The sequence below is a fragment of the Fundulus heteroclitus genome, chromosome 6 (assembly GCF_011125445.2).
Source record: "Fundulus heteroclitus isolate FHET01 chromosome 6, MU-UCD_Fhet_4.1, whole genome shotgun sequence".
Taxonomy (NCBI): Eukaryota; Metazoa; Chordata; class Actinopteri; order Cyprinodontiformes; family Fundulidae; genus Fundulus; species Fundulus heteroclitus.
The window spans coordinates 21,448,951-21,476,943 of NC_046366.1; the positions used below are offsets into that span (position 1 = coordinate 21,448,951).

Consider the following 27,993-nt stretch of genomic DNA (forward strand, 5'->3'; position numbering starts at 1 on the left):
CTCTACCAAAATTATAACTTGCCTTTTTTTTTTTTTTTTAAAAAGGTCATGTAATTTTAGCGTCTCTAAACGAGTTTTTGTTAGACGGACTGAGGCCTAAAATTCCTCTTTTGGGTTGTGAAGCTTCCAGACCCTTCGTTCAAGAGCAAATAATTTGCATTCAGCCATCTGCTGACTCAAATCCAGAACGATCAGACAGATAAAATGTCCTAATCAAGCTCCTTCACTGCCATTTATCTTGCTCCTGACTGTGCCTGCCTGGGACTCCGGCTCCTCCTGTGCTGTTTCATGGCAGTCGGTTTCTCTGCTGTTTGTGGACCTTAAACTGATTTGCCCCACAACTGATAGGAAGGGTAATTGAAGTAAGAAAAAGGTGACACACGGTAAAAAAAAAAAAACAAAAAAAAAAAAAACAAAGCCTACTTGAAAAGTGTTTTTGTGCGTTTCTCCACAGGGTTGTCTAAAGAATATGCCTTAATTATGTTTTACACAGCCACAGATGACCTGTTCTAATGACCAATCAGAATGAAGAAAACAAATCCAAGACAAAGAAATGTTTAAGTAAGAAGGAATAATTAGAAATCTGAACTACTGTACTGTGGAAATCTTTGTTTACATTAATATATTAAGTCATCCCCTTACCCACTGACAGTTAATGATGTTGTGTTTTAGAATTGTGTTACTCTTGCTAGCATATTTTGGTCGTGCCTTTCTGCATTTTATTTTTGCAAAAAAGGCAAGAAGAAATCTACCTAGATATATCTATGAAAACACGTTTGTATCCCTTTTTGTGTCCATATGTTGAAGTTTCTTTGAAGAATGAAAATCAGGTCCATGGGGGAGTTTCTTTTTTTTTTTTTTTTGTATTTATTTGCTAAGTATTTTGGACTGATAATCATGTTAAAAGTTAGACCTTTGATTGCATGCTGAGGCGGGGGCACTTCCCTCCTCAAACACATCTATGAAGGCTTTGCACAGGAACCCAAATGGATGTTATTTTAGATCTACTGAATGTGATTGCGGGGGCAGGAGATGTGATCTTGCACTATTCAAGTTACTAGTTGAGTAATCTACGTCAAAACAACTGCTCCCTCAGAGTTAATCCAAGCATAAGACAAGGTTCATAGACTTCCTTTTTATTTCTTTTTGGAAAATAATTTAATCCTTTAATATGCAACTTGCTCTCACAATCTTCACTGAAATATGTCTCAATGTCTTGTGCAGCTCAGTGGTAGCCTTGGTGCCTGGTTGATCTACCTCATGTTTACCATTGTGATCGCTGGCTGTGAATAATATAACGGTAAAGTCCTATTGTTGTTGAAAAATTATGAATGTAATAAAAATGACTTCTGAGTTTTTTTTTTTCCTGCTATTGCTTGACTTTTCTTCTGGATTGTACAAATACTTAAACAAACTGTTAGGATGTAGCCAATTAAGTTAGATATTGGTGTCACAGAGTGTCCATACATTTTATTTAGATGAGTTTTAGTCAACGCCACACTTCAAAACATTTTACTTAGCTAAATTCTAACTAATTATTAAATTAATTTTACTCATGTTCTGTCTTCCAATGCTAAAAAGGCACATATATATATTTTTGTTTTGTTATTGAGGAACAAAACATGAAGGAAAAGACAAACGAAAGCAGACAGTTACTGAACTGCACAAATTAGCTGAAATATTAGAAGAGAAAACATTTGGGGGTAAATTTGTTAAAGTGTTAAGTACTTTTTGTAGTTTTTTTTTTCAACTCTTTTTCTGGCACTAGTGGCTCATTTTCTTTTTACAAAGTAGACAGAAAAGGGGGTTTGACATGCGGTAAAGGACTTCTGGCCGGAATCCAACCTCTGTACTGTATATGGGTTGTGCCCTCTACCCCTGTGCCATCGTAGCACCCCCCCCCCCTGCGCGCACACACACACACACACACACACACACACCTTTTGTAGGTTTGATGAAAGGTAAAAGTATGTTTGAAGTACTGAAAACCAAAGTTAATCTCAAATGACTTTTCCCTTTCTGTTATATACGCCGTTAAGGAGAAATATCAAAAGGTTGTCTGAATTTCCCATGGCTGTTTTGTTTTGGTATGCTTCAAACATACCAATTCAGTATTTTGATGTAGTTTCAAATCATCAGCAGTGCTGTTAAAGTTTGTGATTCAAGTTTAGTTTATGTCTAAATATCCTGATTTTTTTTTTTTAATAAGCAGCTATTCTGTCTGAGACTCTTTCCCTCTGCTAAAAGACAAGCACAAAGCTTTTGTCCCCCCCATGCATGGTCTCTGCTGCTTTTCTTCCGTCAACACATCCCCAGATAAGCTGTGTCCATGCACAACGACCCCACTGATCATCCATAGGAGAAATGGCCTCTTAATGAATCCTGGAATCTTCTCTGGGAGTGCTGCAAGGGCACAGGGGCATTGCTGGTCCAGGGACGGCACTATTTCAGCTCCTGTTAGATAATATTAGAGCACACATTCCATCTACCTACAACCCCTGGGCGATACGACACGACTATTTTCAGCCAACTCCTGACAGATTAGGCTGACAAAGACAGGCCAGTAATAATAAGTGTCTTGCACTGTAATGCTTGCTCATTTTATTGGCGTTTATAGGAAAAACCGAAAAAATCTGAACCAAGCCTAAAACTAATTAACTTCAATGCATCATTTTAGACATCTGATGCTTCTTAGATTGTGACAAAAATGAAAATTTTTGACTCTTGCAAAGGTGGAAAGGATTGACTGTTTTACAACAGAACACTGTTTTTAAGTGTCTTGATGTTCAACGTTTATTTTTAAAGTCCCAAAGAGCTGCTTAGCTTTGTACACTGCAAAAACAGAACTAAAAATAAGTAAAATCTTCTTGAAATTAGTGTATTTGTTCCTTGATTTGAGCAGGTAAATAAGATTATCTGCCAATGAAAAGAGTAATTTTACCCCTAAAATAAGATAATTAGATATAATGCACTTGAAATAAGTTGATGGAGATGAGTTCTTCCTATTTTAAGTGCAAAAATTTAATTCCATTGGCAGATTATCTTATTTACCTGCTCAAATAAAGGAAAAATACACTAATTTCAAGAAGATTTTAAACTTATTTTAGTTCTGTTTTTGCAGTGTAGACACTCCTCCCGCATCAGTCGATGTTATACTTATTTCTATTCCTGTTGCTGATGGTTCCCCTTAAGCAAACTTAGATTGGTTTGTACTGGATTTGCACAGTTTGGGGTTAGCAGAGAAAAGAACCAAGGACAAATTACACATCCCTGTGGGATTCCTGTGCTTAATGGAGGACAATGTCTCATTACCGGTAGGTTTCTAATCAACTTTGTGACATTAAGTTAAAAATGTAGGTTTACCATAAGCAGCTGTAGGGTGACCGGGAATAGTAAGGAAGTAGGTAACGCTGTTTTTTAAAATTAAAGCGAGAAAAGTGGTGCTGGTTGAAACAGTAAGCAGCCAGTAGGTCACCCATGGGAGGTTGAATTTATTGTGTCTTGTTTAGTCATTCTCAGCATTGCAAATGAATAGATTGCAGCATCATAGGTCATTCGTCACATTATACAAGTTTATTTTTCCTGGTCACAACCACAGCTATAGAACGCTGCTGTTATAACAAAGACTTCAGTAAAAACAGAGACCCAGTGTTTTGGGGCTCTATCAGGCTCTGTAGCTCTATATGGATTGAGTCAATAACACAGTAACATAAGTTATTCCATTATTGGTACAATAATGACATAGCAAATAAAACAAAAATCCTTTAATTCAATTAATACCGCCTGTAATGATGTAATACATAAACAGGAGGTTGTTCTTTTTTCTTTTTTCTTTTTTTTTTTTGCTTGTTCTATGAAAAATACTCATTTCTAGTTCAGGTCAATTCAGTTTATCCTACGCCATCAAGCAAAATACAAAATTCTGTCATCAGGCTTATTGAGGGATTGCACTTAAGGTAAGTAGAGTACCGCAGGATTACAGTTAGCCGTTCATGGATAACATCCACCACTTCAGTGATGCATATCCTATCTGCTGCTAAGCCAGAGAGCGAGTCAATTTCAGAGACCACTAGCTAATGTTGTGATGCGAAACCCTGCAGTCACACTAATGCTGCAGTAAGCCCGCTCAAATGGGAGACTGTCAGATGTTCTGCCCTCGGGATGATTCTGAGGGTGCCTGTTTGTAAAAAGGAGATGAAGTCTATCTTATTCTCGAGTATGAATATTGTTTATATTTCCCCCCAAAAAAAGAGATTTATTCTCACCCACATTGCAGAGGAAATGCGAATCAATCAAAAGCACAGGAAACAGGAGGCAAACTGACGTACAATTTTTTTTTTAATAATTCAATAAATACAGCATGATACACTAAAGATGATAATGTCAATACAGTACTTTTTATGGTCTAGACAGTTTTTTATATTTAAAATCTTATTGCTGCACAATTTAAACAAATGTTTACTTGTCTTCTTTTATGTGCCGTACAAAATTAAAAGAAGCGTACAATGGAAAAAAGAAAAGCCAAATTTGAATTCAGTGCTACAGTTACAGGACTTGATGATGAAGAAGCGCGTGCTAATTTGCAAAACAAATTAACAGCAACATTCCACAGGAAAATGTAGTTAATTTATTTTCATGCAAGTTATTACTGAAATTCTGGCTGCCAGTCCAAATCGTTCACTTCCTCCGTGCCAACTCATTAATGGTAGCCAGCCCGTTGATCATTGTTGGCAAAGGAGAGCAAAAATGACTGGAGACAATACAAGCTACACATCTTTTCAAGCGGCAAACACCACTTCAGGCAGCCAATGTGCAAACCATGGCGTCGTGTATTACTTCATTTGACTCAAGCTGTATCGAGTGCCCACAGAGCCACAGAAACAACCAGCATTTTCACAAAATAAACTTCATGGCATTCACACTCTAGGATTTTCACTTTCATAAGCTTTAACGAAATAAGTGCCTTGCATCAAACAGTTAGAGGCATGGTAGCATCAACTAAATAGTGCAATTTTACATTCCTTGTCATGAATCAGATTTTCTCCATATCCTCCATTTGTAAAAACTGTTTGGTGTGAGGAAAAAAAAAATGAAACAGAAAATAGAAAAAGTTCAAATGAAGGTATATGTAGAACATCCCACAGATGAAACAGAGTCAGGTGAGTAGATTGTAATTCTCATCAGTATACTGCATGTTTGTTCAAATGTAAAGCTACAGCCAGCTGGCAGTTAGCATGCAAACTGAAAGCAGATGGGAACTTTTATGAGCTGTCTCAAGTCTCTTTGGGTTCAAACATTTATCTTTAATCATAACTTTACAAAAAAACAGGTGTAAGAGAACCAAAAGCAAACCTGAACGAAATCAAAGCACAGAAACGGTTCCAAAGAGGAATCCTTGTATGCCATAAAAAACAAAAGTTTTGATGATGCTTTGTTCCAAGTGTTAGTTTGAAAGAACTATTTGCACCCTTGTGTTTATAAGTAGTGAGAGTTGTCATGCTTCCTGCTTGTCTTCTGTTGTTTTTTTGGGCTGGCTGGCTGTTTTCTACTCTGTTCCTCTACACTCAGGTAATTAGTGGAGCAGCTACACCTGTGCTGACCTCAAGCCTTGAGTTAGTAGAAGTCCAGCGGTCCTGTCTGCATCGCCTGTTTGGAACCCTGTGTTCTCATTTTTGAATGTCCCTGTCTCGTCTTGTCCTCTCTCAGACACATCATTGGCTCTCTGACTTCTGGACACAAATCGGACTGTTTTTTGACCACGCACCTAGCCCAGACCTGTTTGTCATCTTCTGCCTGCCGCACCACGTATGACCCAAGCCCGTCTCACGGACCTGCTCTCAGCCTCCAGCAACTCAGCTCTTCATCTCCTGCCGCTGTCTGCACTTCCTATCTCATGCTCACCCTGGGCTCTAACCAACCACTACCACGTTTTGGGTTACACTTTATTTGAAGGTGTGTGCATAAGACTGACGTAACGTGTGTCATAAACATGAAGGAGTCTTTATGAATGTTTATGACTGTTTTCATTAAGTGTCACTCTGTAAATTATGACACTTTTCATGCAAAGTTTACATTGCTTAAAATGCCATCATAAATGTGTCATAACAGGTCTAATTATAAACCTTTAAAAAGTTATTTAGATGTGCATGTTAACATTACCTTCGTCATACAAGAGCATTTTAATCATTTCATTATTTCCCCTTACCTCAAGTTAAATGGAACGGTAATAACTCTGTTATTGAAGTATTTAACAGCATAATAACTCTTGATGACATCTTTACAACTAATCCTGCATGTTTCCACGAGGACATTTTAATGACACAATCAAAATGGTCTCATAACAGCCAAAGTTTAGACCAATAATGTATGACAGTGTAATGTAATGCTAACACATAACTTTTTAAAGGCTTATAATGGGACTTGTTGTAACATATTTATGATGATGTGATTTATTGTTTAATGTCAAGTTGTCATAACAAAGACATTTAAACAATGTCAACTTTGCATCAAAGGTGTCATAATTCACCAAATGACACTTAATGACAACAGTCAAACATTTATAAAGACCCATTCATGTTCATGACAGGTGTTATGTCACATTAATGACAGTGTAATGTCAGTCTTATGCACGCCCCTTCAAGTAAAGTTTTTTTTTTTTTATTAATAAATCCCTAAAGCACAACACCATGTCTAGCTGTATTACCAAATTTTCTGTCTGGCTCTGCATTACAAGACTATGCCAGAATATATAAAGACACAAGCAAATCAGTGTGCTCCTATTAAGGTAAATTGATGGTGAGGGGTTTGGAGTAAGAAGAAGAAGAAGAAGAAGAAGGAATGGTTAATTGTACATTCCAACAAAATTTGTCTTCTGCATTTAACCCATCCTTAGGGAGCAGTGGGTTTGAAGCCTGCCTAAAGACCACAGGATAACAGATAAGAAAAAGAAAGAAGTACGCAGTTGCTGTTTATGTCTGCAAAACTTTAAATCACTGGAAGATGCAAAACTATTCCCCTTTGACAGCAAAAATGTAATCTTAAGAGGAGCGATGGCTGGTGATAAAATAATTTTAAATCCATCCACGCAACATTAACAGGCTGCCACCGCCTGAGAGATACCACATACTTTACAGATGCTCGCACCTAGACGTCCTGTTTCCTTCTGCTTTCAGTCCCTATTGCTAAATGTCTCCTGACAGCAGCTTCACATTTAATAGCACATGGAATAAACCTTCTGACCTCTCCAAAAGAAAGTACACCAGAGTAATCCACACGCCAAGTTAGAACTTAAAACAAACAACATTATGCATTGTTAACATGTAATAAACATACCTTTAAAAGGATTCAAAATGGAGGAGAGCACACTGACAAAAATGACATTTCACAGGAAACAGAGAGAAAACAAAAGGAAATCCCTGAGGGCTACTATCCTACTGACGTAAGTGCTAAAAACTACAGAAAATTATCTAAATGAAACAGTACTTCTGTTAACGAGGTGGGGGAAAAAAAGAGATTGCACAGGGTTATCCCTAAATGGTTAGGTCAAACAACACGAGAAAGATTTGACTTCTCAGCACTGACATGACCAGCTATGCTTGTGGTGGAACGCGTGGCTGAAGAGTTGTAAAATGCACAAAAAATAATCTGAATGTCGACTGCAACAGAAAATCTGCATTCAATAATATGCCCTTTAAACAAGAAATAATTATGTTTTTTTTTTTTTTACTTTTGGCAGAGGGAACAATAGGATGGATTGATGCAAAGACAGCAGAAAGACACAGAAAGGAAAGCAGAATCATGAATAAAGATGAATCACATTTGGTGTTAAAGTAGGAGAATAAGAGATTTGGGAATGAAAAATAAAAAAAAAAACAGAAAATGGAAGAAATAAAGGATGGAATGTAGTGAAAACAACATGGATGACAAAGACGAACCAAGAGAAGAAGAAAGCCGAAATGTAGAATTAGAGGATCGTTTTAAGTTTTCTTATAAAGAGAGGTCTTTGAGTCGTCCGCCTTGTTCAATGACTGCCTTCGCAAACTGCTTGAAGACTCGGTCCATGTAAGTGCTCTGTCGCGGCCACAGGCCCTCCAGGAAGCCAATGTGGCCCCCGTGGCAGGTAATGAGCATTGCCAAGTGAGGATTCTGCTTCACTGCCTCCACTGGGATGGCTGTAAACAAAACAACCGATTCAGTTCCTTCTTTTCTTTTGTCTGCTTTCACATCTTTCTACCAGTTTCAAGTTAATGTGACCCTGATTGAGGGAAAAAGTGCCGGATTTTGACATGTTTGTCACCCCTGGGCATGTTGGACAATATTAGCTTGATGTGCACATACAGATAAACACAACACCAGATATTCACTTACACTGTTTAAAATGACACTTAATTATATACTTTCTTGTCAATATCTGACACTGAATCAGACTAAACCAGTTCTGTTTTAGGTCAATTAGGATCACCAAAATTATTTGTATTTGCTAGATGCCACAATATAGGAAGAGAATTGTAGACCTTCACAAGTATCGTTCATCCTTGGGTATAATTTCCCGATGCCTGAAGGCGCCACGTTCATCTGTTCAAACAATTAAATGCAAGTATAAACACCATGGGAATGTCAAGCTATTAAACCATTCAGGATGGAGACGGGTAGTTTGCCACCAAGATGAACATGTGTGCGGGTGCCAAATGTGAATGTCCACCCCAGAACGAAAACAAGACATTGTGAAGATGCTGGACAAAGCTGATATATGTGATACAAGTTTTATACAGACATGGGCTGAAAGGCCTCTCAGGAAGGAAGAAGCCATTTTTCCCAAAGCAACATAAAAATTAAGATTACAGATTGCAAATGCACTCGGAGGTCAAAGACCCTAACATTTGAAGACATGTCCTGTGGTCTGATAAGACTAAAGGCCCATTCATACCTCACGTAAAAGACGGATACGGATACGTGTGGAGTGTTTCATACGTTCTAACCGTCGATTTCGTCCGTATTTTGACACGAAAATTGGGAGCTTACGATTACGGATGAAACGGATGAATACGGAGCAATACTACCGGAAACTGTGGGGGCGCTATTGAGTTTGTAGTACAAAATGTCAACAAAATCACGAAGAAGGTTAGAATTCTGGGCTTCGAGGAACGACTTGCGGAGCTTGTCCGCAACTACCCACACATATATGATGTGTCGTGTCCGGGGCACAGGGACAAACAAAAAGCGTACTTACGGAGCAAATACAACAAAATCACGTCTTGGACCGTCGCCATGTTTGATCAGTGACGAATCATTGGCGCCCAGCACTGCCACCTAGAGGAAATATTGGTTATTGCGCACCTCAACGGACGGAGGTATGAAGGAGTCAACGGATAGAACGTACGGACAGAAATACGGACGTGTAGGCCAAATGTAGGGTATGAATGGGCCTTAAGACTGAACTGTGAGGAGAAGCTTGGTTACACCACCCTAACTGTGAAGTACAGGAGTGGCAGCATCATGTTGTGTAGAGGGCAACGTGAGAAATAAACTGTATGTTGAAATATTGAAGGAATATCTCAAGACATCAGCCAGGGATTCGAATCTTGGGGTCATATTGGTCTTCCAAATAGACAATGATCCAGTATTAGTTACAAAAGTGGCTTGAAGACAGTGACCATCACAAAGCCCTGATCCTGGCTTCATATAACGTTTGTGGGCTGAGCTAAAAAGGTGTATTAACAAGGCAGTCTGCAACCCTGACCCAGTTTTACAGGCAAATTCTACCAAATAGTAAGGAACTATATGTAAACTTCTGAACTTGATAAAGGTACTTAAGTTTATTCAGGACCTCCAAGACTTCTCTGGCATGACTGGATTGCAGCAAATAAAAAAAAAAAACTCATGTAAATGTGAAATCAGGCATAATCCCAATCCACTCTTGGTCCTCGTGACAATGGCTTCTTTTCTCGTTTGTTCTTCGATTCCTCTGGATCCTGGCATAATGTGTTGCTTTTTCAGCTCTTGTAACCTACTTCATGTTGTCAGATAGGTTCTGTTTAAATGATTTCTTGACTCTAGGGGTCATGTATGCAATCTGGTCTGAGAGCAGATAGTAAAACTGAATAAAAAAATGCAGTTAATCACAGTTAGCTCATTCCTATAAGAGACAGACTGGGCAATTCTGCCAGATAGAATATACCTACTGCATGATCATATACAGATAACCACTTTTATCACTTTTATAATTATTACAAAGCAAGGTAACAGTGAATTTAAACTGTGCAAATAAGGATAATACCACAGCTCACCATGAGACGGAGAAAAGACGTCATCAGCAGCGTTCAGACACAGCATTGGCACCTGCACAGATTTCAGCTTGTGCACAGGACTGGCATCGCGGTAGTAGTCGTCATTAGTAGGATACCCGAACATGATGGAGGTGAACCTCTCATCAAACTCTCGGATGGTCTTTGCCTGCAGGGGGCCGGTAAAACTACTCATTTCGGCCTCTGTTTTTGAGATTACTTTAAATACTTTGACGTGACAGGCATGTTCCTACCTTCATGACGTGGTCAATGTCGTAGCACTTTTCAAGCACCGGCCTGTGTCTGCAGAGAATGACAACAGTCGTATTCTCACTAACTCCAAATTTGGACTTTTCTCTCACAAATAGACTTTCCAACATCAGAGAATATCCAACCTTTTTCAACAAAATATCCAAAATTATTCTCAGTTTCTTTTTTTTTTTTTACTCTTTTTTATTCTTTTTTTTGCTTCTATATAAAATGGCTCTAATACGCTTTCTTGAAAGCACCTATTTTAGAAAAGGATCTTTTTAAAAAGCAGAAACAAAGGAAAGCAAACTGTGACACACACAATTGTTATAAATGTAAACTACCTGCAGAATCTGTTAATTTTTTTCACATGTTAGTTATAATAAATAAAAATACATCAGTTGAATAATTTCCATACAGCCAGACGGTAGATAAATGCATGTAAGCGAGAGTAGTTTGGCATTTTAGCTGAGTCTTAGTGGCCCCGTTAATCCCGCTCTGGCCCGGACTGACCTGTGCACAGAGGCTTGTAGGCAGCTGGTGAGGTAGGAGTTGAAGAGGAAGCGGTCCAGGGGTTTTTCCAGTGACGCAGTGCACTCAAACACATCCCAGCCTGCTGAGAAGACTATGACCCCTTTCAGGCAAGTTTTCCGGCCCTTACGTCCCAAGTAGTTGGCCAGCATCATCCTGGATGTGGAAAGAGGGAGATCTGAAGGAAAACGGGGTTTCCATTTCGAACCAATCCCTTAATTCAAGGGATTAGCGATTAGCGTTGCCACGCAGCACTAAACCACCGCTACGGAAAATTGAAAGTGCTAATGTGTCCAAACCAGCTTTGAAAGATTTTTGTCCTGTCTGCCAGTGCTGAAATGTGTCTTTACCCTCCCATGGACACGCCAGCAGCCATCATTGGAGCAGCCGCATGGGTTTTCTGGATGTGATCGATAACAGTCTCCAGATCCTCTGTGTTAGCGGCACAGTAGGTCCTCGGGGTCTGGAAAGGACAGAAAGGTAACTGAGTCAAAGGTTTCTCTCCGCTTCTCCATCTGCAGGACAAACACACACACTCACAACTTAGAACATTATGCTTTTAGACCTCGCTGAATTAGTTTTGATTTAAGGCAAGTTGGTGGTGCCGTACCTTCCAGCTGCACCTTAAAGACTAATTCATAACTAGGGCTGAACGATATCAGGAAAACATTCAGTAATTGTGGTACTATTGCTGATTGTTGATACGAAGTAGGATTAACCCAGATTTTGTTGACTCATCAACATAATATATCCACCATTACTTGTTAACTTCAGCATCTAAGCCACTAAAAACATACTGTACCCCAGCAGTCCTGTGTAATTGTGATATTGCAAACATTGATATTGGATCAATTGGGCAGCTTTGTTAATAACTAAGACATTTATTTATTTGTTTATTTATTTGCATTCTCAGTATTAAAATTATATAATATATTAAAGTCACTGTTTTTATGCAAAAAAAAACTTTTTACCCTCTTGAGTGTTGGTCAAGCAAAACGCATGTAAAGATTTCATTTTACATCTGCAGCATCAAAAGGTGTGGCTTCAAACTGCATCCGACCTGAACAACCCTGAAGCTTCAATTATTTACCAAAATCGTCAGTGTGTGTTATTTTGACTGTATGTGATACACAAACACAATGACAGTTGTGACGTGGAAGGAAAGTGATATCCAGCTGTTCAACTGGCTGACAATTTTGTTACGCATTTGCATTTAGACCTTTTGGTTCAGACTTCTAAAATAAACTAACTGTGTGCCTTTAGAAGCCACCTAATTAGTAAATGGTGTCAATCTGTGTGTTATTTAATCTCTGTATAAATCCAGCTGTTGAAGGCCTCAGGGGTTTGTTGGAGAACATTAGTGAACAGCGGACGGGTCAGGGAGAACGTTATCGAGAGGTTTTAAGCGGAGTTTGGTTATAAAACAATATCCTGTGGTTCTAGCTTCTAAAAATGAAACGGAGCGTGACCAAGCTGACCATCCATGGCCATCCACCTATAAACAGACAGGCAAGCAAGGAACCTATCAGGAAAGCAGCCGAGGTGCCTGTGGAGGTGTTGCAGAGATCCGTTAGCTTCACAAATCTACTAATTGTGGGAGAAGGGGCCAGAAAAAAAGCCCACTGTGTTGAGAAAAAGCCAGAACATGTTCAGGTTTGCCACAAGCCATGAGGGGGACACAGCAGAGATATATAAGAGCTCTGATTAGATGGGACCAACAAGCCAAACCTTCTGTTTGGTGGGAAACTATCAAACCATCATTCTGGTGATATAAGGTATGATGTTGCAAGGATGCTTTTCTTCAACAATGTCAAAAAAGCTGATCAGAGTTGATGGGAAGATGGATGGAGCGAATCAGTATTTGAAAAAAACCTGTTAGAGGGTGCAAAGGTCTTGAAATTGGGGTGGAACGTTATATTCAGGCGGGGCAATGACCCAAAGCAGACAGCTACAAGGGCCTGGTTACGATCAAAGCGTATTTACGTGTTAGCAGTGAGGCTTGCTGGCCTGCTCACTGAGCATATACTGTAACTTTGAACATATCTTTCTTTCTTTTTTTTAGAGCTGCTCCTGTTCTTTTGTGTTTTGTTAGTTTGCTGACGCTCAAATATTAACCGACTGCCATCGGTTTCCTATCAAAGTAGCTGAAAGTCCTGTCATGCTGAACTTAACAACTGCTGGCAGGTTTTATGTGCTCCTGGCAAAAGCTTAAACAATGGTTCACTTCTTATATGAATCTCAGCAGTTTTTCCTCCTTCGAAAAAAACATCACATAACACGCTCTGTTTTGCAAACAGCATCAACTCAGATTAGAAAAAAAAATGAAAACATCTGAATTTGTCAGTCGCAATGTACTAGGACTTCTAGTTCGTTGTGCATGAATATATTACACGGTAGATGTACTATGACAGAGGCATGGAGTACAGCTAGTTTAATACTCATCCTTTGAATAAGAAGTTTGTGACTTTCAATTTTTAATGAACAACCAGGGAAATATTGGAACCAAAATACACTTTTTTTCTTTATTCTTAAAAATCTTGCTAGTTGCATGTTCAGTTATTTTTACTGTCCAGGCAATGATCTATAGGAAGGAATGACAAAATGACTGGCAGCTGTGGTTTTCTAAACTAAAACACTAAAGAAATACGTCTGGAACACATTAAGACATTTCCTCATATCTATTCTTCTCCACATGTGTTAAATAACTCCACAGAGATCAAATAAGGAAATCTGAAATATAACTATGTATAAATAAGTTAGCAGATTATCAATGTTTTAGCTTATATAGTGAATAAATACTACATATATGGATGACTTTTATGGCCAATATTTGCAATTTCCGGTTCGTCTTGTACAGATGAAAATTACATAGCAATAGTAATAGTGCTATTCTTTTAAACAAACAAACAAAAAACTAAACTAAAAAAAAAAAACAGACCAATCCCCCAAGCAGTGCCATCAGGGAGAACTAGTTGGTTTATATTTTAAAGGAGCATTGCACAGGTTTAAAGGTTATATATTAGCATTTTCTCTTTCCCATGCCCTTACAATTGCCCAACATGAATTAGTTTTTATAGGAAACCATTAGTCATTTCATGAGAGTGATTTGGGTCAAACCCTGTTGCCGAGCGCGTGGGTGTGAAACGCTGTGCGCTCTCGTTCACTCGGCTACTTTGTTGGGTCTCCGCCGTAACCGATGCTTTAGCGAGAGAACACGGGCTTTCTTCAATAGTTATAACTTTCTTACCTCCGGAGACATCATGTCTCTAAACAAAAGACCTGTGCAGTCGCAGCGGCAGATGCTTTTCCTCTCCTCCCGTGTACATGCAAAACACTGGTGTCAATTCAACTTGTCACCAGAGGGGGCAAACTTGTGCAAAAAAACTCTGAAACTTGCACAATGCACCTTTGAAGCAGCCAGTTGGCTGACAGAGGACACTTAACATGGACACTTTCTCAGGATGCTGTTTGGCTTTTTAAGGTCCCACAATTAGAATTCAAGGAGAAACCCCGACTGGGCAACATACATCCAAGTTTTTCTCCTCTACGAGTTAACTCTTCAAGTGAATGAGTATCCTACTAACAACTGAATAGCTGTTATGTGTACGTTTGCAGTAAGAAACTGACATAAACTCATCTCAGAGCTGGATTCCATAATAGTCGCAACTGCCGATGGATTTGTGCCATTTCTTTCAGGGTGGAGGGATTCTAGATCATATTGTTGAGTCCAGATTTACATTTAAAATTATGTTCATGCTACTAAAAAGCTTGTTTCAGATAGGAAATGAGACAAACATCCATCACAAGATAATGAAACAACATAATAGCAATATAAATTTAGTGGGAAAAAGTATCTCTTTTAATTTACGCATTAACAAAAAATGGCAAAACGATTATTTAATCCCTTTTTTTATTCACAAATGCAAAGTCCATATTGGCAATCCTTTTTTATAATTGCTCACCAGCTTTTTGCATAATTCTTACTGGTATTTTGGACATTTATCTTTGATTAGGAGCTCCAACGTTTTGAGGCTGAAAGGCCTCCTTGCCATCACCCTCATCTTTAGCTATGTCTTATCTAGTTATTTGGTCACAATGAGAAGGATGTGTGGAACAGTCAAGTTAGGCTTTCAGATTTAAGAACCCTGTACCAGCTGGGAAACATGCTGGTGGTGTGTTTAGCTCCCAGAGGTAGTGGTGCACTGCAAAAACAGGATGGAATGATAAGGAAGGACAATTTCAACAAAATCAACACCTCTGTGGTTGAAACACAGACAAAACTTGGGTGCTCAGATAAAACAAACTCACATCAAAACTCAATTTGGAACAGACCAGGCAGGGTATCTCTAAACCCCACTGAAAAATTATAGACTATGCTTAAGAGCTGGGTTTGTTCTAGGACACAAACCAGGAAATTCACCCATTCTGATGATCAAATATCCAGCCAGAAGTACCCCAGGAGAGTGTTGATGGCTACAAGAAGTGTGTGGTCCCCTGGCAACTTTCTAAGGTACATTATTCCACACATTAATTTTAATGGTTGTGCATATTTGCATCTGTATGTATAATAAAGAGCGGATGAAAGAAAATCCCCAAAAGATTCAAACCTGTGCTGCCACCTCTTGTTTAAAAATCAAACAAACATTGTAGATGTATGCTTAATGGCTAAAAATGAACATGAATTTTCTGCTGGTCACGCACTTACATAAACCGCAGCTGTGAGTACAATATAATTATAACAATCGCTCAATACTACCGTATAGCAAGCTTTTTCTAATTAAAGTCTACAGCACCACACAGTCCTTTACAAATTATGCATTTTTTGCAGGAAAATCCTAAATACAGTGGGTCATTCAGAAGGGTCGGCCATATTAAACAATAGAGCATTCATTGCAACTGTACACCGAGAACAGTCACACAAGTGCACCAAGGCCATTGATTTGCATAGACTACAGCACAAATCCCAGCTGAAGAAAGGGAGAACATTCCTCCTTTCCTACCACTTGATCCAGATCCAAGGTTACAGGGTTCAACTCCTTTTTTAAAAAAAAAATAATAATATTAATACAGCTGGATAAACATTATCCTAGATGTCCCCTACAGTCCAACAGAGCTTTAAAGCAACCTGTGTGTCACCGGATGCTTTTTTTTTTTTTTTTTTTTTTTTAGTGTTTCTAATATCTGAAGCCTGTGAGCGAATAAGAAATTAAAAACCAGAAGCAGTCCTGTCAGCTAGTTCACATTAGAGGAACCTATAGGACTGATTGTGGGTGATACGCTACTGGATCAACTGAGCTCTAGCTGAGAACCCAGTCTGGTTGTGATGGCAGAGCATGAGGAGATCTGGGGAGGATGTGGCTGCTCTGATGAAAAAAAAAAAAAAAATGCACACAAAGAGTTAAAGTGCTAAGCAGACTTAGCGTCTGTTTCGTTGGCTAAATATATCCCGCGTGTAAAAGGACAGATGAAGCCAGGTGTCAGAGCGGCACGTGTTCGGTGCTGCTATATTTCTAAGGATCTGCATTGAAATAAAGTATGTGCCTGCGACCTAATCTCTGCAGTGAAACAGTGCTGTCTGTGCTTTGTTCATGCCGTCCTCCTGTGAGCTCTCATACCTGTAAGCTGGACACACTGACACACAAAACTACACATGTTTTCTTCTTAATGTCCACACATCTGGATTTGGGATTGTAGTCAAAGGAAGAAATACTTTAATGATGGAGGAGATCTCTTACCAGCAGCGTTTCACCAGAGACCCCTCTGTTGTTGAATACCACACATCTGTAATAGAAAAAAAAAGAACAAAGAATTTCAGGAATCTTTGTGGTATCAGCCTCATTTACTTAGGACCTTCACATATTGACAATAACTTTTGGATTGTGGTGTCAGTTAACTCGTTTCATACAACGTTTATAGACCTCTTAAAAAAAAGAGATAAAAGAACAGAGGTAAAAACAGTGGGTGGATCTTTGAGCAAATCTTAGGAGATTTTGCTTCTATTGTGAGTTGTCTTAAAAATTGACAAAGACTCCTGGATAGATGTCTCAATGTTTTCAGAAAAAAAGTGAACCACCAATTTTGTCCTGATCATATCTTAAAAATGATCAGGACAAAACCCTGATACATTTTCAAAGGTTTAACTACATGTTGTCAATATGCAAACCAATTCATCTTTAATTACTTTAATTACTCCAAATTGATGGAGTAATTGATCAGATGTCTTAAAATAAATGGCTGCGACTGAGACTTGTTGACTCCAAGATGCTACTCTTTGCTAACGTTCTCTAACAGTGAGCTTTAGAGATTTTTTACGTTTCTTACAATCCTTCTCAATCTGTGTGGCTGTAGACTGAATTCTGTTTATTAATATTACAATAATAAACTAAGCTAGGTCTTGAAGACTTTATTTCCCTTCACTTAAAATTAATGTTCTCTTGTCATTCCCATTTTGAACAATTTATTAAATAAAGGAACCTCTGTAGAGGTTAATTTATGCTCCAGGCAAACAAGAAGTCATTAAATAGTTCCTAGATATTCTTTTGAAGCAATTTTTTTAGGTTTCTGTTTGACGTGACTGTGGAGCATTTATTTTGTATTTAGGAAACAATCATTAATAACACTGCTAAAACGGCCAATAAAAGTCATCAATAGGTTCAATTACTTGAATCCCAGAAACACTATATTCTTAAAATCCAACTTGTTAAGATTAACTGACTTAGTGGAGCTACAAACAGCTATTATCTTGTTTAAAGCCCAAAATAAATTCTTACTGGAAAAACCCCCAAAAACATTTATTAAAAAGGAAGGACCTCATAACTTAAGGTGACAAATGTGATTTTAAAATTGTCAGAACTGCAAGAAACAGCTTTTGTGTAACGGTTTAAATGTGGAGAGAAAGTAAAGTTCAGTTTAAAAGCATTATTTAAGAAGAAGGTCATCAGTGGACATAAATATCAAAAAATATTATTAAGCTATTGCTGTTGTTATTATTATAATGGTTGTTGATGTTTTTAATAATAATTATTTGCATGATTGGTTATTATACTTAATATCATTACCACCGTATATTAATACACATGACATAATTACGAGTGAGGCTTACTGAAATTGGCATGAACATCTGACAAGCACTGAGCTATTTATGTACAGGTACAGCCTGCTGTGTAAAAAAGCGAGCCACTGGGGCTGTGAAAAATCTCCCAAAAAAAAAATAAAAACAAGTTTCTACTTCATTCCAAAAAAAGGTAAAAAACAAAGCAACTGGACTTGTTTTCCGTAGTTGAAGACGTTTCGCTTCCTCTCCCGGAAGCTTTCTCAATTCAAAAAGTCTGGAGTAAATTTTTGAATTGAGAAAGCTTCCGGGAGAGGAAGCGAAACGTCTTCAACTACGGAAAACAAGTCCAGTTGCTTTGTTTTTTACCTTTTTTTGGAATGACCATGACCTGGATGACTGAGAATCTTCACCAGCATAAGTTTCTACTTCTACTCGCTCCTTTCAACATTCTTTATGCTTTAATACTTTCGTTCTTCTTTTGTATTGCTCTGTTTTTTTTTGTTGTTTATTCTTCTTTTGCAATTAATTTTTTTTCTTTTCTCATACATTTAATGAAAAAAATCTAACTCTTGGGTAGCAAATGTGTAAATGCTGTTGAAGCTCTGCGCATACAGTATTTGTGCAGTTTACATGTTTTTCAGTGTGCTCAAAAAGCGTGCTGATCAAATTATGGATGCTACAGTGTCAAAAGCATGGAAAGGCAATGCTGGAGCTTTTTTTTTATTGATCTAAAGTAAAGTTTCCTTCGCTCTAAACCACTGAAACCCAAGGAAGATCCAGGTCACTGTGACAGACAATATGTATCACCATACTCTGATCAATTAATCAAAAGTCAAATTTAAATCAAAAAAATGGCTGTGTTCACGTTTGTTTTAAAGGAATACTAAATGCATATTTTGAACAAATTATTTGTTAAAATAGGATTTTGTTTTTGAAAAGCTGAAGACATACAGTCATATTCAATAAATAAAAAGATGTGTTCCAATAAGTCTCATTTTGTCATAATGAAAGTACCTTTGGAAAAAAATAACTTTTTACCATTAGCTGTAAGAGGAAAATCATCATACTTAACAGAATTAAATGTTTGAAAACCTCAGTCTGAGTGAAATAATTATTTTGTGCCACTTAGTGAACTGAGCTACTGGAATAAGTGAACTTTTTAGAAATATTCTAATTTATTGAATATGACTGTATAATTAAATGTTTCTGTGTGACATCATGCCACTGCTGTCAGGATAAACTAAGACTGGAGGTGCCAATACATTACACAAAAAGCTGTCCAACGACGCAAACAAGATAAACAGACCTTTTCAACCTAAATATCTGAAAGACAATTTTGGGAAAAAGTGTTTCTTTAACCTGTAAAAAGAATATTTCAAGGATCTAAAAGTAGAATTGATAGCAACATTAAACACATTTAGATCTTTCCAGAGTAAAAAAAAAAAAAAAAAGTCTACATATTTTGAAAGAATAGCGTTAGATGACTCTAATACATTTCAGTCAATTGTTCCTATATAAAATATATTCAGAATGCAATGAGATGTGAAAAAGGGTCCGGCTGTGCAGAAAGCATGTACCACAGATTAAAACATCAGCATTTCTCCCCCCCCTACATCTCCTTAGTCATCTGTTACGGCCGGAGTCCGCCCTGCTGTTTTACACCAGTGGAAGTCAGCAGTATTGTGCAGCTACACAGAACGTTGGGAGGGAGGAGGCGGGGCAGCGGCGCTTAAACGCACTCTGCAGCACGGACGCGGAAGCTGGTTCGGAGCTAAGCTGCAAAAGCTTGTACGGGATAAGCTGTAATTAATTAAGCTACACGGACAACCGTGAGGGGTGGAAGATGCTGAGTGTGCCGGCTCCCGTCCTTCATCTCGTCCCAAATCCGGGTGAAAGAATGAGTGCAGGGGAACACAAGAGAAGAGCTGTTGGAGATGGAAAGAAAACAAGGAGACAGAAAAAAAAAAAACTGCATCCCTATGCAACTCTTCAAGCTTGTGCAACGGTTGGCTATTTAAAAGAACGGCTCTTTAGAAAAGCCTAAGCTGCCCGCTTTGTAAGTGCACTTCAACCTAAAGTAACCCCAGGCCCTGCTTCTGATTACCACGTTGCAAAATGTACGAAACGTTGAGAAAGACCGCATTGAAATATCGTTGAAACAGCAGCAATATTTAGGCCAGAGAGCAGATGATGACATAATGCACAGCTAGTTTCCGTCTGCGATTCGGTGTCTTTGATTGCTGCTCAGCGCTGGACCGCAGCCAGCGCTTTTGGCCCGAGACCACCCACCTATAGCCCAGATCCCGGCTCTGTTGGACCATGTGCAAGATGTAGGATTCTCGGCTGGTGCCGGTCAGGCCGGGGAGAAGCAGCACCGTGGGCCTGGTGGCGGGGTCGGGATAAGAGGGGCTGTCGTCGTTGTCGAACCAATCCACAGATATCTGTCCTCCATCTGCTGCCTTGATAAGCTCGCTGCAGAGAAGAGAGAGAGAGAGAGAGAGAGGCTGAAGAGGACCCTGCGTCAGCATCTGTATGGATCGGTCTCTTGGGTTCACTCATATATACGAACACCAGGGATCCAGCAAACTTTTCATTTCCAAGCTTCACACTTTTCCAGAGTCATTTTCAGAGTATTCGGCCCCTTTTAAGACAAGTTAAAGGGATAAACATCAATGTATTAATAAACTTACTATCACCTCAGTTATAAATAAGTCTGCAGAATATCAGGAAACTATATCGTTGTAATGCTGTTGCTGAAAATTGCAATGACAATATTAATTATGATTAAACCACATGTGTCTGACACTTTCCTCTCTTTACAATGACACAATGTCGGCACCACTCTTGTTCTAATTTTGTTTACTATATGAGACACTAAAGACATACATCAATGCAGGCCAGTTAGACTCCATCTATGTGACCAAATATATAATAGATAAGCAGATCATCAATGTCCGATGAACAGATGGATGGATGGATGGATGGATGGATGGATGGATGGATGGATGGAAAGATGGATGGATGGATGGATGGATGGATGGAAAGATGGATGGATGGATGGATGGATGGAAAGATGGATGGATGGATGGATGAATGGATGGATGGATGGATGAATGGATGGATGGATGGATGGATGGATGGAAAGATGGATGGATGGATGGATGGAAAGATGGATGGATGGATGGATGGATGGAAAGATGGATGGATGGATGGATGGATGGAAAGATGGATGGATAGATGGATGGATGGATGGATGGATGGATGATGGATGGAATGGATGGGATGGATGGATGGATGGATGGAATGGATGGATAGGATGGAATGGATGGATGGATGGATGGATGGATGGAAAGATGGATGGATGGATGGATGGATGGAAAGATGGATGGATGGATGGATGGATGGATGGAAAGATGGATGGATGGATGGATGGAAAGATGGATGGATGGATGGAAAGATGGATGGATGATGGAAGGATGGATGGATGGATGGATGGATGGATGGATGGAAAGATGGATGGATGGATGGAAAGATGGATGGATTGATGGATGGATGGATGGATGGATGGAAAGATGGATGGATGGATGGATGGATGGATGGATGGATGGATGGATGGATGGATGGATGGGCAGATACAACTTTAGGAAGCTGAGGAATAAAGTCAGGAAAAACAAATATTTTCCCGTATTCTTGTTTTTCCCCCCAGACTGCATAGAAACAGTGAGACAAGCCTCCCCCCTACCGCTACCCCCCCCTCCCCACACACACACACACACACATGAAAATACTGATGATGAGAAATCATGCAAATTAGTGGAGAAGTGGTGATTAACTCCCTCCTCTACCCAGTCTAAGTTCTCAGATGAGTTCCAGGTAAACTGATTACTTAATTATATCCATTCCAGCACCGACAGTCAGAGGGGAATTGGATATATGAGCAGAGCTGTCTTATTTGCCTCGTTAAAAACATCTTCTCACTGGACCTTGCAGCACTCGGCCAGTTTATATGAAGAGGAAGACAATCCCCCAGCAGCTTCTTATGACCAGTCAGGTTCTGCACTTTACAGCTGTAGCCTGGAAGATGACGATCTGGTGTCTGTTAAGACACAGCGGTGGACATAAAGCCACGCTGTGCTGCCGCTGAGAGGCTTGGCAAGCCTTAGGTGAACGCACCGGAATGAAATTACAGAACCCGCCCTGAAATGTACACCTGACGCAAGACTTTGAAGCCCAGGAGGACTGATACAGACGCCTGCACACAAAAGAGGAAGGAGGTGTAGCGCTAATCCTCCCATCAGACAACAAGGTGAGTGAAATTTCACCCAGGACGGGTTTCACATTGGCCGTCTTTGGGTCAACCTTGGATAACGTCATTGAACCGCTGGGAGGCTGTCGAGCTGCTCCCAGAGGAGAATTTTCCAAGAACAGCAAATGTGACCGCTCTTCTTACCCAGCCTGATATCCGAGATCTGCACTAGGATGGTTACAAACCTCAGGGATTCTGGGAACACAAAGTCTCCTTGACAAAGAAGAGCTTCAAAAGCATAAACAGCATGAAAGTCCTCGGGCCGGACAGCAACGGATCTTACATTTTAAGTAGAATACACAAACGCAGGTATTTGCAATTAAAACCTAAACCCCAAAGAGTTCAAAATAAGACAGACCAAGCACAGATTCAACAAGGATACGAAAGCCGTTGTACATAATTCCTCTATTCCTGTGTGGACTGATGTTAAATCCTTAAATCTATTCTTTGATGAACAAAAAACAACAACATGATTTTCTTTCTTTTTTCTGACCCCTCTCAATTGACAGCCTTACACAGGACACGTGACACTGGTAAAGTTTAAACCTGGGGTCGCATATAAAACTTGATATATCGTCGTAGAGGGTCATGTCACAGCACCGATACGGATGAACAAGACCAGAATGAACCAAATAAGATCATAAAACTAGAAATTAAAATACACATAGAGCTAGACAAAGAAAACAAATGAACATATTTTAATAAAACAAATGTGCTTTTTCAATTCAATTCAATTTTATTTATATAGTGCCAATTCATGAAACATGTCATCTCAAGGCACTTTACAAAGTCAAAATCAATCAGATTATACAGATTGGGTCAGATTATACAGACTGGTCAAAAAATATCCTATATCCAGTAGATTGCATCAAAGTCCCGACAAGCAGCATTCACTCCTGGAGAAGCGTAGAGCTATAGGGAGAGTCGTCTGCATTGTACAAGGCTTTGCAGCAATCCCTCATACTGAGCAAGCATGAAGCGACAGTGGGAAGAAAAACTCCCCATTAACAGGAAGGAAAACCTCCAGCAGAACCGGGCTCAGTATGAACTGCCTCGACCGACTTTAGTTGAATCGGAACAACTTTTCCTTAAAGGACAGGGTAACTTGTCTATAAACCAAATTGCAACAATAAATATCTCGTGCTCCTTAAGTTTTCATAAAGAAGAACAACAGCAGTTATGGTGAAAAACATTATAGACAACACAAACTGTTATGGTGATATTTAGGTCCAAACACCAAAAAAATGGTTTAACAGCCAACAAATCCTGTGACACACAGTTTATAATGGGGGAAAGACTTACTTTCTATAGACAACACCAGGTTTGGCTGTGACAAAAGGTCTCAGCAGAGTTTGGATGCGACTCTCCCAGCACCAAAAGGTCGGGTAGTAGGTCTCTGACACGACTGGACATTGCTCCTTTAGAAACTGGTAAAACTCCTTACCGCCAGAAATAAGTTGAGGTTTCTGTAAAATAAAATTTAAATACAGTTTAGCGCTGGTTCAAGTGATATATCAGGTACAGGGATGTTTATTTTACACATAAATACATTAAAAGATATTAACATTTTTAATAATTATTACAACAAGGCAAATATGCAGAATCTTATATCATCATCATTATTTTTATGTTTTTATTACTGTTGGTGGTGGTGTTGTTGATGATGTTGTTACCATTAATTTTATATGTCATCACATTATCATTCTCAGTCAGTTTGTTTATTTTACACCAACTTAACACAAATTTAAAGACACAAACTGGCCCAAATTATATCCTTTTATAGAAAATCCATTTCAGTCCAAATCCAGCTCAATAAATCCACTTCATTACAAGAAAAATCCAATCCCATTGCTAGATTCAGATCCACTAACATGCTGTCCAATTTCATCCAGATTTTAGCTCAGGACTATCGATGCATGAAACTGAAAGATAGTTGTTAAATCTTGAGGTAACTGACTGGGGTTAAATCACAATTTCCTCCCTGCTCTCCTTCGTTTTTCATAGTTATGATCTCCCCGTCATTCTCTCTGAGCTATAGCACCACCACCATAATTATCTTTATCTGGCATAAAGATCAGTCAAAGTCTACGTAGTTGCACTGTAAAACCCAACATCACATTAGGTTAGATTAACATGACCAAATTGCTCACAAAAAGTTAGAATCGCCTAATTAACTGTGCTAGAACGCTGTTTTTCAGTATTTACCCATTTGTATTGAGTAAAGTTGAATTTCTAGATATTTCTCACACTTTAAAAAATTAAAACAAATGTATTATGAGGAGACTGGCTGCTATGTTTTCTTTAAATGAGCTTTATTTCATTTTCCCCATCCCAATAATTGACAGATGAATCACTTGTGAAACTCAAAGGAAATAAAACAGTACAGGTTTTGATTCTTATTGAGGAAAAAATAATAATGTATTTAAAACAATGACAAAGGAATGAAAAACAAATTAATGAAAACTGCCAACTCGTTGTTGCGTGTTTGAAACTATGCTTCTCAAAGGGAGTTTGCTATATCACTTAGATATTAATGTGGTTCAATAAAGCTGCTGAGGCAAAGAGGGGCAGCAAAATAAAATGCTTAAGTTGTTGAAGACTTTGCATTTAGTTAACTTAGCTAGCTTAACTAGCTTAAATGTTTTAATGAACAGTGGTTAGTTGGCTCAACACAAATGACTGTATTTCAGTAAACGAGAAACATTCACTGTAACATAACACATATTAAGCGACTGAGAAGCAAGGTTTTGCTAACTTTACTAACATAAGTACTTTTAAGTACTTTTATTTTTATTCAGTTTAGGAATTTACCAAAACTTTTAGACTTCAACCACTTAAGAAGCTCAGGGCAACAACAACAACAACAACAACAACAACAACAATAATAATAATAATAATAATAATAATAATAATAATACAATCTAAGACATTTTTCACTAACCTTACACTTTTTATGTTCCACACCAGGCAGCAATAACTGCTATTGGTACCTGATTGGTTTTAGTAACTTTGTTTCTCATTTGTTCTAAAATGTCTTTTCAAACTGGGGGAAAGCCTACTTGCTGTTTTCAGGTAGGTTCTACTTGAGTGTTTTCTGCCTAAAAATATAGTTATACATTTAAATGTATTATATAAATGGGGCGTGGCTTACTTTCTCCAGATTGTAGCTTTTTCTCCTCTAAAAATGAGTTTACTTGGATTATCTTAGTCTTGATTTTTTTTTTTTTTTTTTTTTTTTTTTGCTTAAGACCTAAAACGTTTTTTATGAGCCAGTCAAATAAAAGCAAAACGAATCTGTCTGCGTTTTTCACAGCTTTGTATTAAGATTATATGCGAGGATCTACGCGTTATTACCCACAACATACTGCTAAACCTCGACTTCAAATGCCCATGGCTGGCCGGAACAGATTTCAATATAAAACCCTAAACGCATCATTTACCGGATCGATTTTAATTAATTACTGCACAATGCCCACACGCGTTTTGTCGTTACTCTGAAAGTCATTTATTACAAAAAAAATATCATTACTATTGTACTACGAAGTTTACAATGCCAGTAGCCTTTTCCACGGCTTGCCCGGTCGGGTCAATGACAGCAACACCATGCGTTACATAAAACCCTTCGAGCAGATATAGTAACCGGTGTCGACAAATAATGCAGTCGTTTCCGGCAAAACTATTCCATTACCGGCCTCGTCGGCTGGTCTCGCCATCTAACTGACTATGTTTAGGTAGATGCCACACATGTATGTGCGGCGTGTCGACGCTCGAGACGAATGTACTGTATGTGCTGTGTTTCGGCGCTACACGTGCGGTGACCGGCAGAAACCGCGGTCAGTGAACGCACCGGGCGGCTGTCATCCCTCGCAGCCGAGGGATGCTCCTCGAGGACAAACCCACATCTGGCAGCCACAGGCGAGCGCACACGCGCCGTTTGATGCGCGGCCGGGTTAACGCGGACTTACCTTGGCCACAGAAATTAAATAGTAGCAGGTGTACGCTGCGCTGAAGCCGAGCACCAGAGACAGACCCACTCCCGAGCCGAACAGACCAACTTTCACTTGATTTTCCAAATAATGCGACAGGTCCCTAGTCAAAATGTTGAGATTCAAGTCCAGCGAGATCATGGCAAGGTTGCTCTCGTCGCTCTCGGGGTAAGGACGGCGGCCAGCTCGGTTATGGGATTCAGCTGCGTCTGCCTGCGAGCCAACTGTGAAGGAGACGGTCAAGGGGAGCTGAGGAGGGGAGATATATATGGACAGGCGAGAGGTGGCGCTCTTTGACCGGCCCTGCAGTGTGAGGCGGATAAGAGTCGCTATGTCGCCCCCTACAGGCCTCAAAGCGAAGGCGCACGTGTTCAAATTGAACTGGCCATCCTCTCTTAACATGGCCACAGTTACGTTTATGCCACCTAGATTGTGGAGAACCAAAACTGACATCATTAAAACTGACATCAAAAAATATACATCAGCTTTGGTCTTCCATATGTTGACACTAGGGTTGTGAAAAAATGTGAAATATGCTTTTAGAATCTGTCAGTCATTAATTATTACTTTGTGGTTTTGACTTTGGTTTTCATTGCATCATTTGTTTTTCCCTTAAATAGCAAAAAAAAAAAAAAAAAGAAAAAAAAAAGAAAATAAAAAGGCAAAATCCTGGCAGATATAGATAAAAAAATATTGTTATTCAACCCATAAGTTATATTCCCCCTAACTGTATATTGAAGCCACCACTTCATATAAAAATTAATCTACGGTACATTGTCATAAGTTAATTATGACTATCAAATTCATTATTTTGATTTTCAAAATTATACTTGTTGTGAGATGGTAGCATATTTATGAGGAACAAGGCAACATATTCTGATAATTAATGTGGCTGATATTAACTTTGACTTTAATCTCCTATTTAAGAGTTAGAATCTTATGATTATGACTTTGAAACTTACAATTCTGACTCTTAAAGATGGGTACGTAATTGTGAATGACAAAAATGTGATTTCATGACTCTGTATCTCTTCTGTATGTTTGACCATGTAAGTCTTTTATGTGAGTCAGAATTCTGACTACATATCTTTCGATATTTTCTTTGTATCCTGTGATTATGATTCTGAATCATAATCATGTTTAGATTTAGAAAGTCAAATTAGAAATTTTGAAACCAATGATTATGCCTTTAAGTGTTAGAATTCTGGCTTTCAAATTCCGATTTGTGACTTATCATACTCATAATTTTGCACAACAATTATGACTAGGAAAACATAATGATTTTAAGACACATTTACATCTCATGAATAAAAATCACACTTATAATTTACAAATTCAGGATGACAAAACACATAATTGCGACATTATTTATCATGATTATGAGAATAGATCATAGCCCTCGTCTTGCACAATGACTGGATGAATCAGAAATATGACTTTGAGTCAGAATTATATCTTGGAATGTCATATCTCTGCCTTTCTAAAATATTTAGCATTAAAAAAAATCATACTAAGTACTTAAGAATTTTACATTACAACTTTCTTTTAATTGTGACTTGAACTTAATTATTTTCTTGGAAGTAA

At 38.7% G+C, this 27,993-nt stretch overlaps 1 protein-coding gene across 3 annotated transcripts; it reads right to left on the reverse strand.

The window, feature by feature from the left end:
- Positions 1-6,662: 6,662 nt before the first annotated feature.
- Positions 6,663-26,692, reverse strand: abhd3 (abhydrolase domain containing 3, phospholipase). 3 transcript variants are annotated; one of them, XM_036138332.1, is made up of 10 exons: positions 26,389-26,692; positions 23,726-23,889; positions 20,407-20,589; positions 16,799-16,844; positions 11,414-11,526; positions 11,046-11,219; positions 10,538-10,586; positions 10,287-10,452; positions 8,514-8,574; positions 8,081-8,171 (listed from the first exon to the last, which is right to left on the reverse strand). In XM_036138332.1, exons 1-9 carry the CDS (start codon positions 26,548-26,550, stop codon positions 8,516-8,518), a joined length of 1,116 nt encoding a protein of 371 aa, XP_035994225.1. In that variant the 5' UTR covers positions 26,551-26,692; the 3' UTR covers positions 8,081-8,171; positions 8,514-8,515. The 3 variants fall into 3 exon arrangements, with proteins under 3 accessions (XP_012710890.2, XP_035994224.1, XP_035994225.1); XM_012855436.3 differs by lacking the exon at positions 8,514-8,574 and having other exon boundaries at positions 6,663-8,171; positions 26,389-26,690; XM_036138331.1 differs by having other exon boundaries at positions 8,078-8,574.
- Between the last annotated feature and the right edge of the window lie 1,301 nt (positions 26,693-27,993).

Coding starts and splice junctions, on each gene's coding strand:
- abhd3 (XM_012855436.3), bottom strand. CDS start 26,550: ATGATCTCGCTGGACTTGAATCTCAACATTTTGACTAGGGACCTGTCG. Junction 16,845..20,406: donor AGCCGGGATCTGGGCTATAG/GTGGGTGGTCTC, acceptor TTTCTATTACAG/ATGTGTGGTATTCAACAACA. Junction 11,527..16,798: donor TCTCTGGTGAAACGCTGCTG/GTAAGAGATCTC, acceptor TGTCCTTTCCAG/ACCCCGAGGACCTACTGTGC.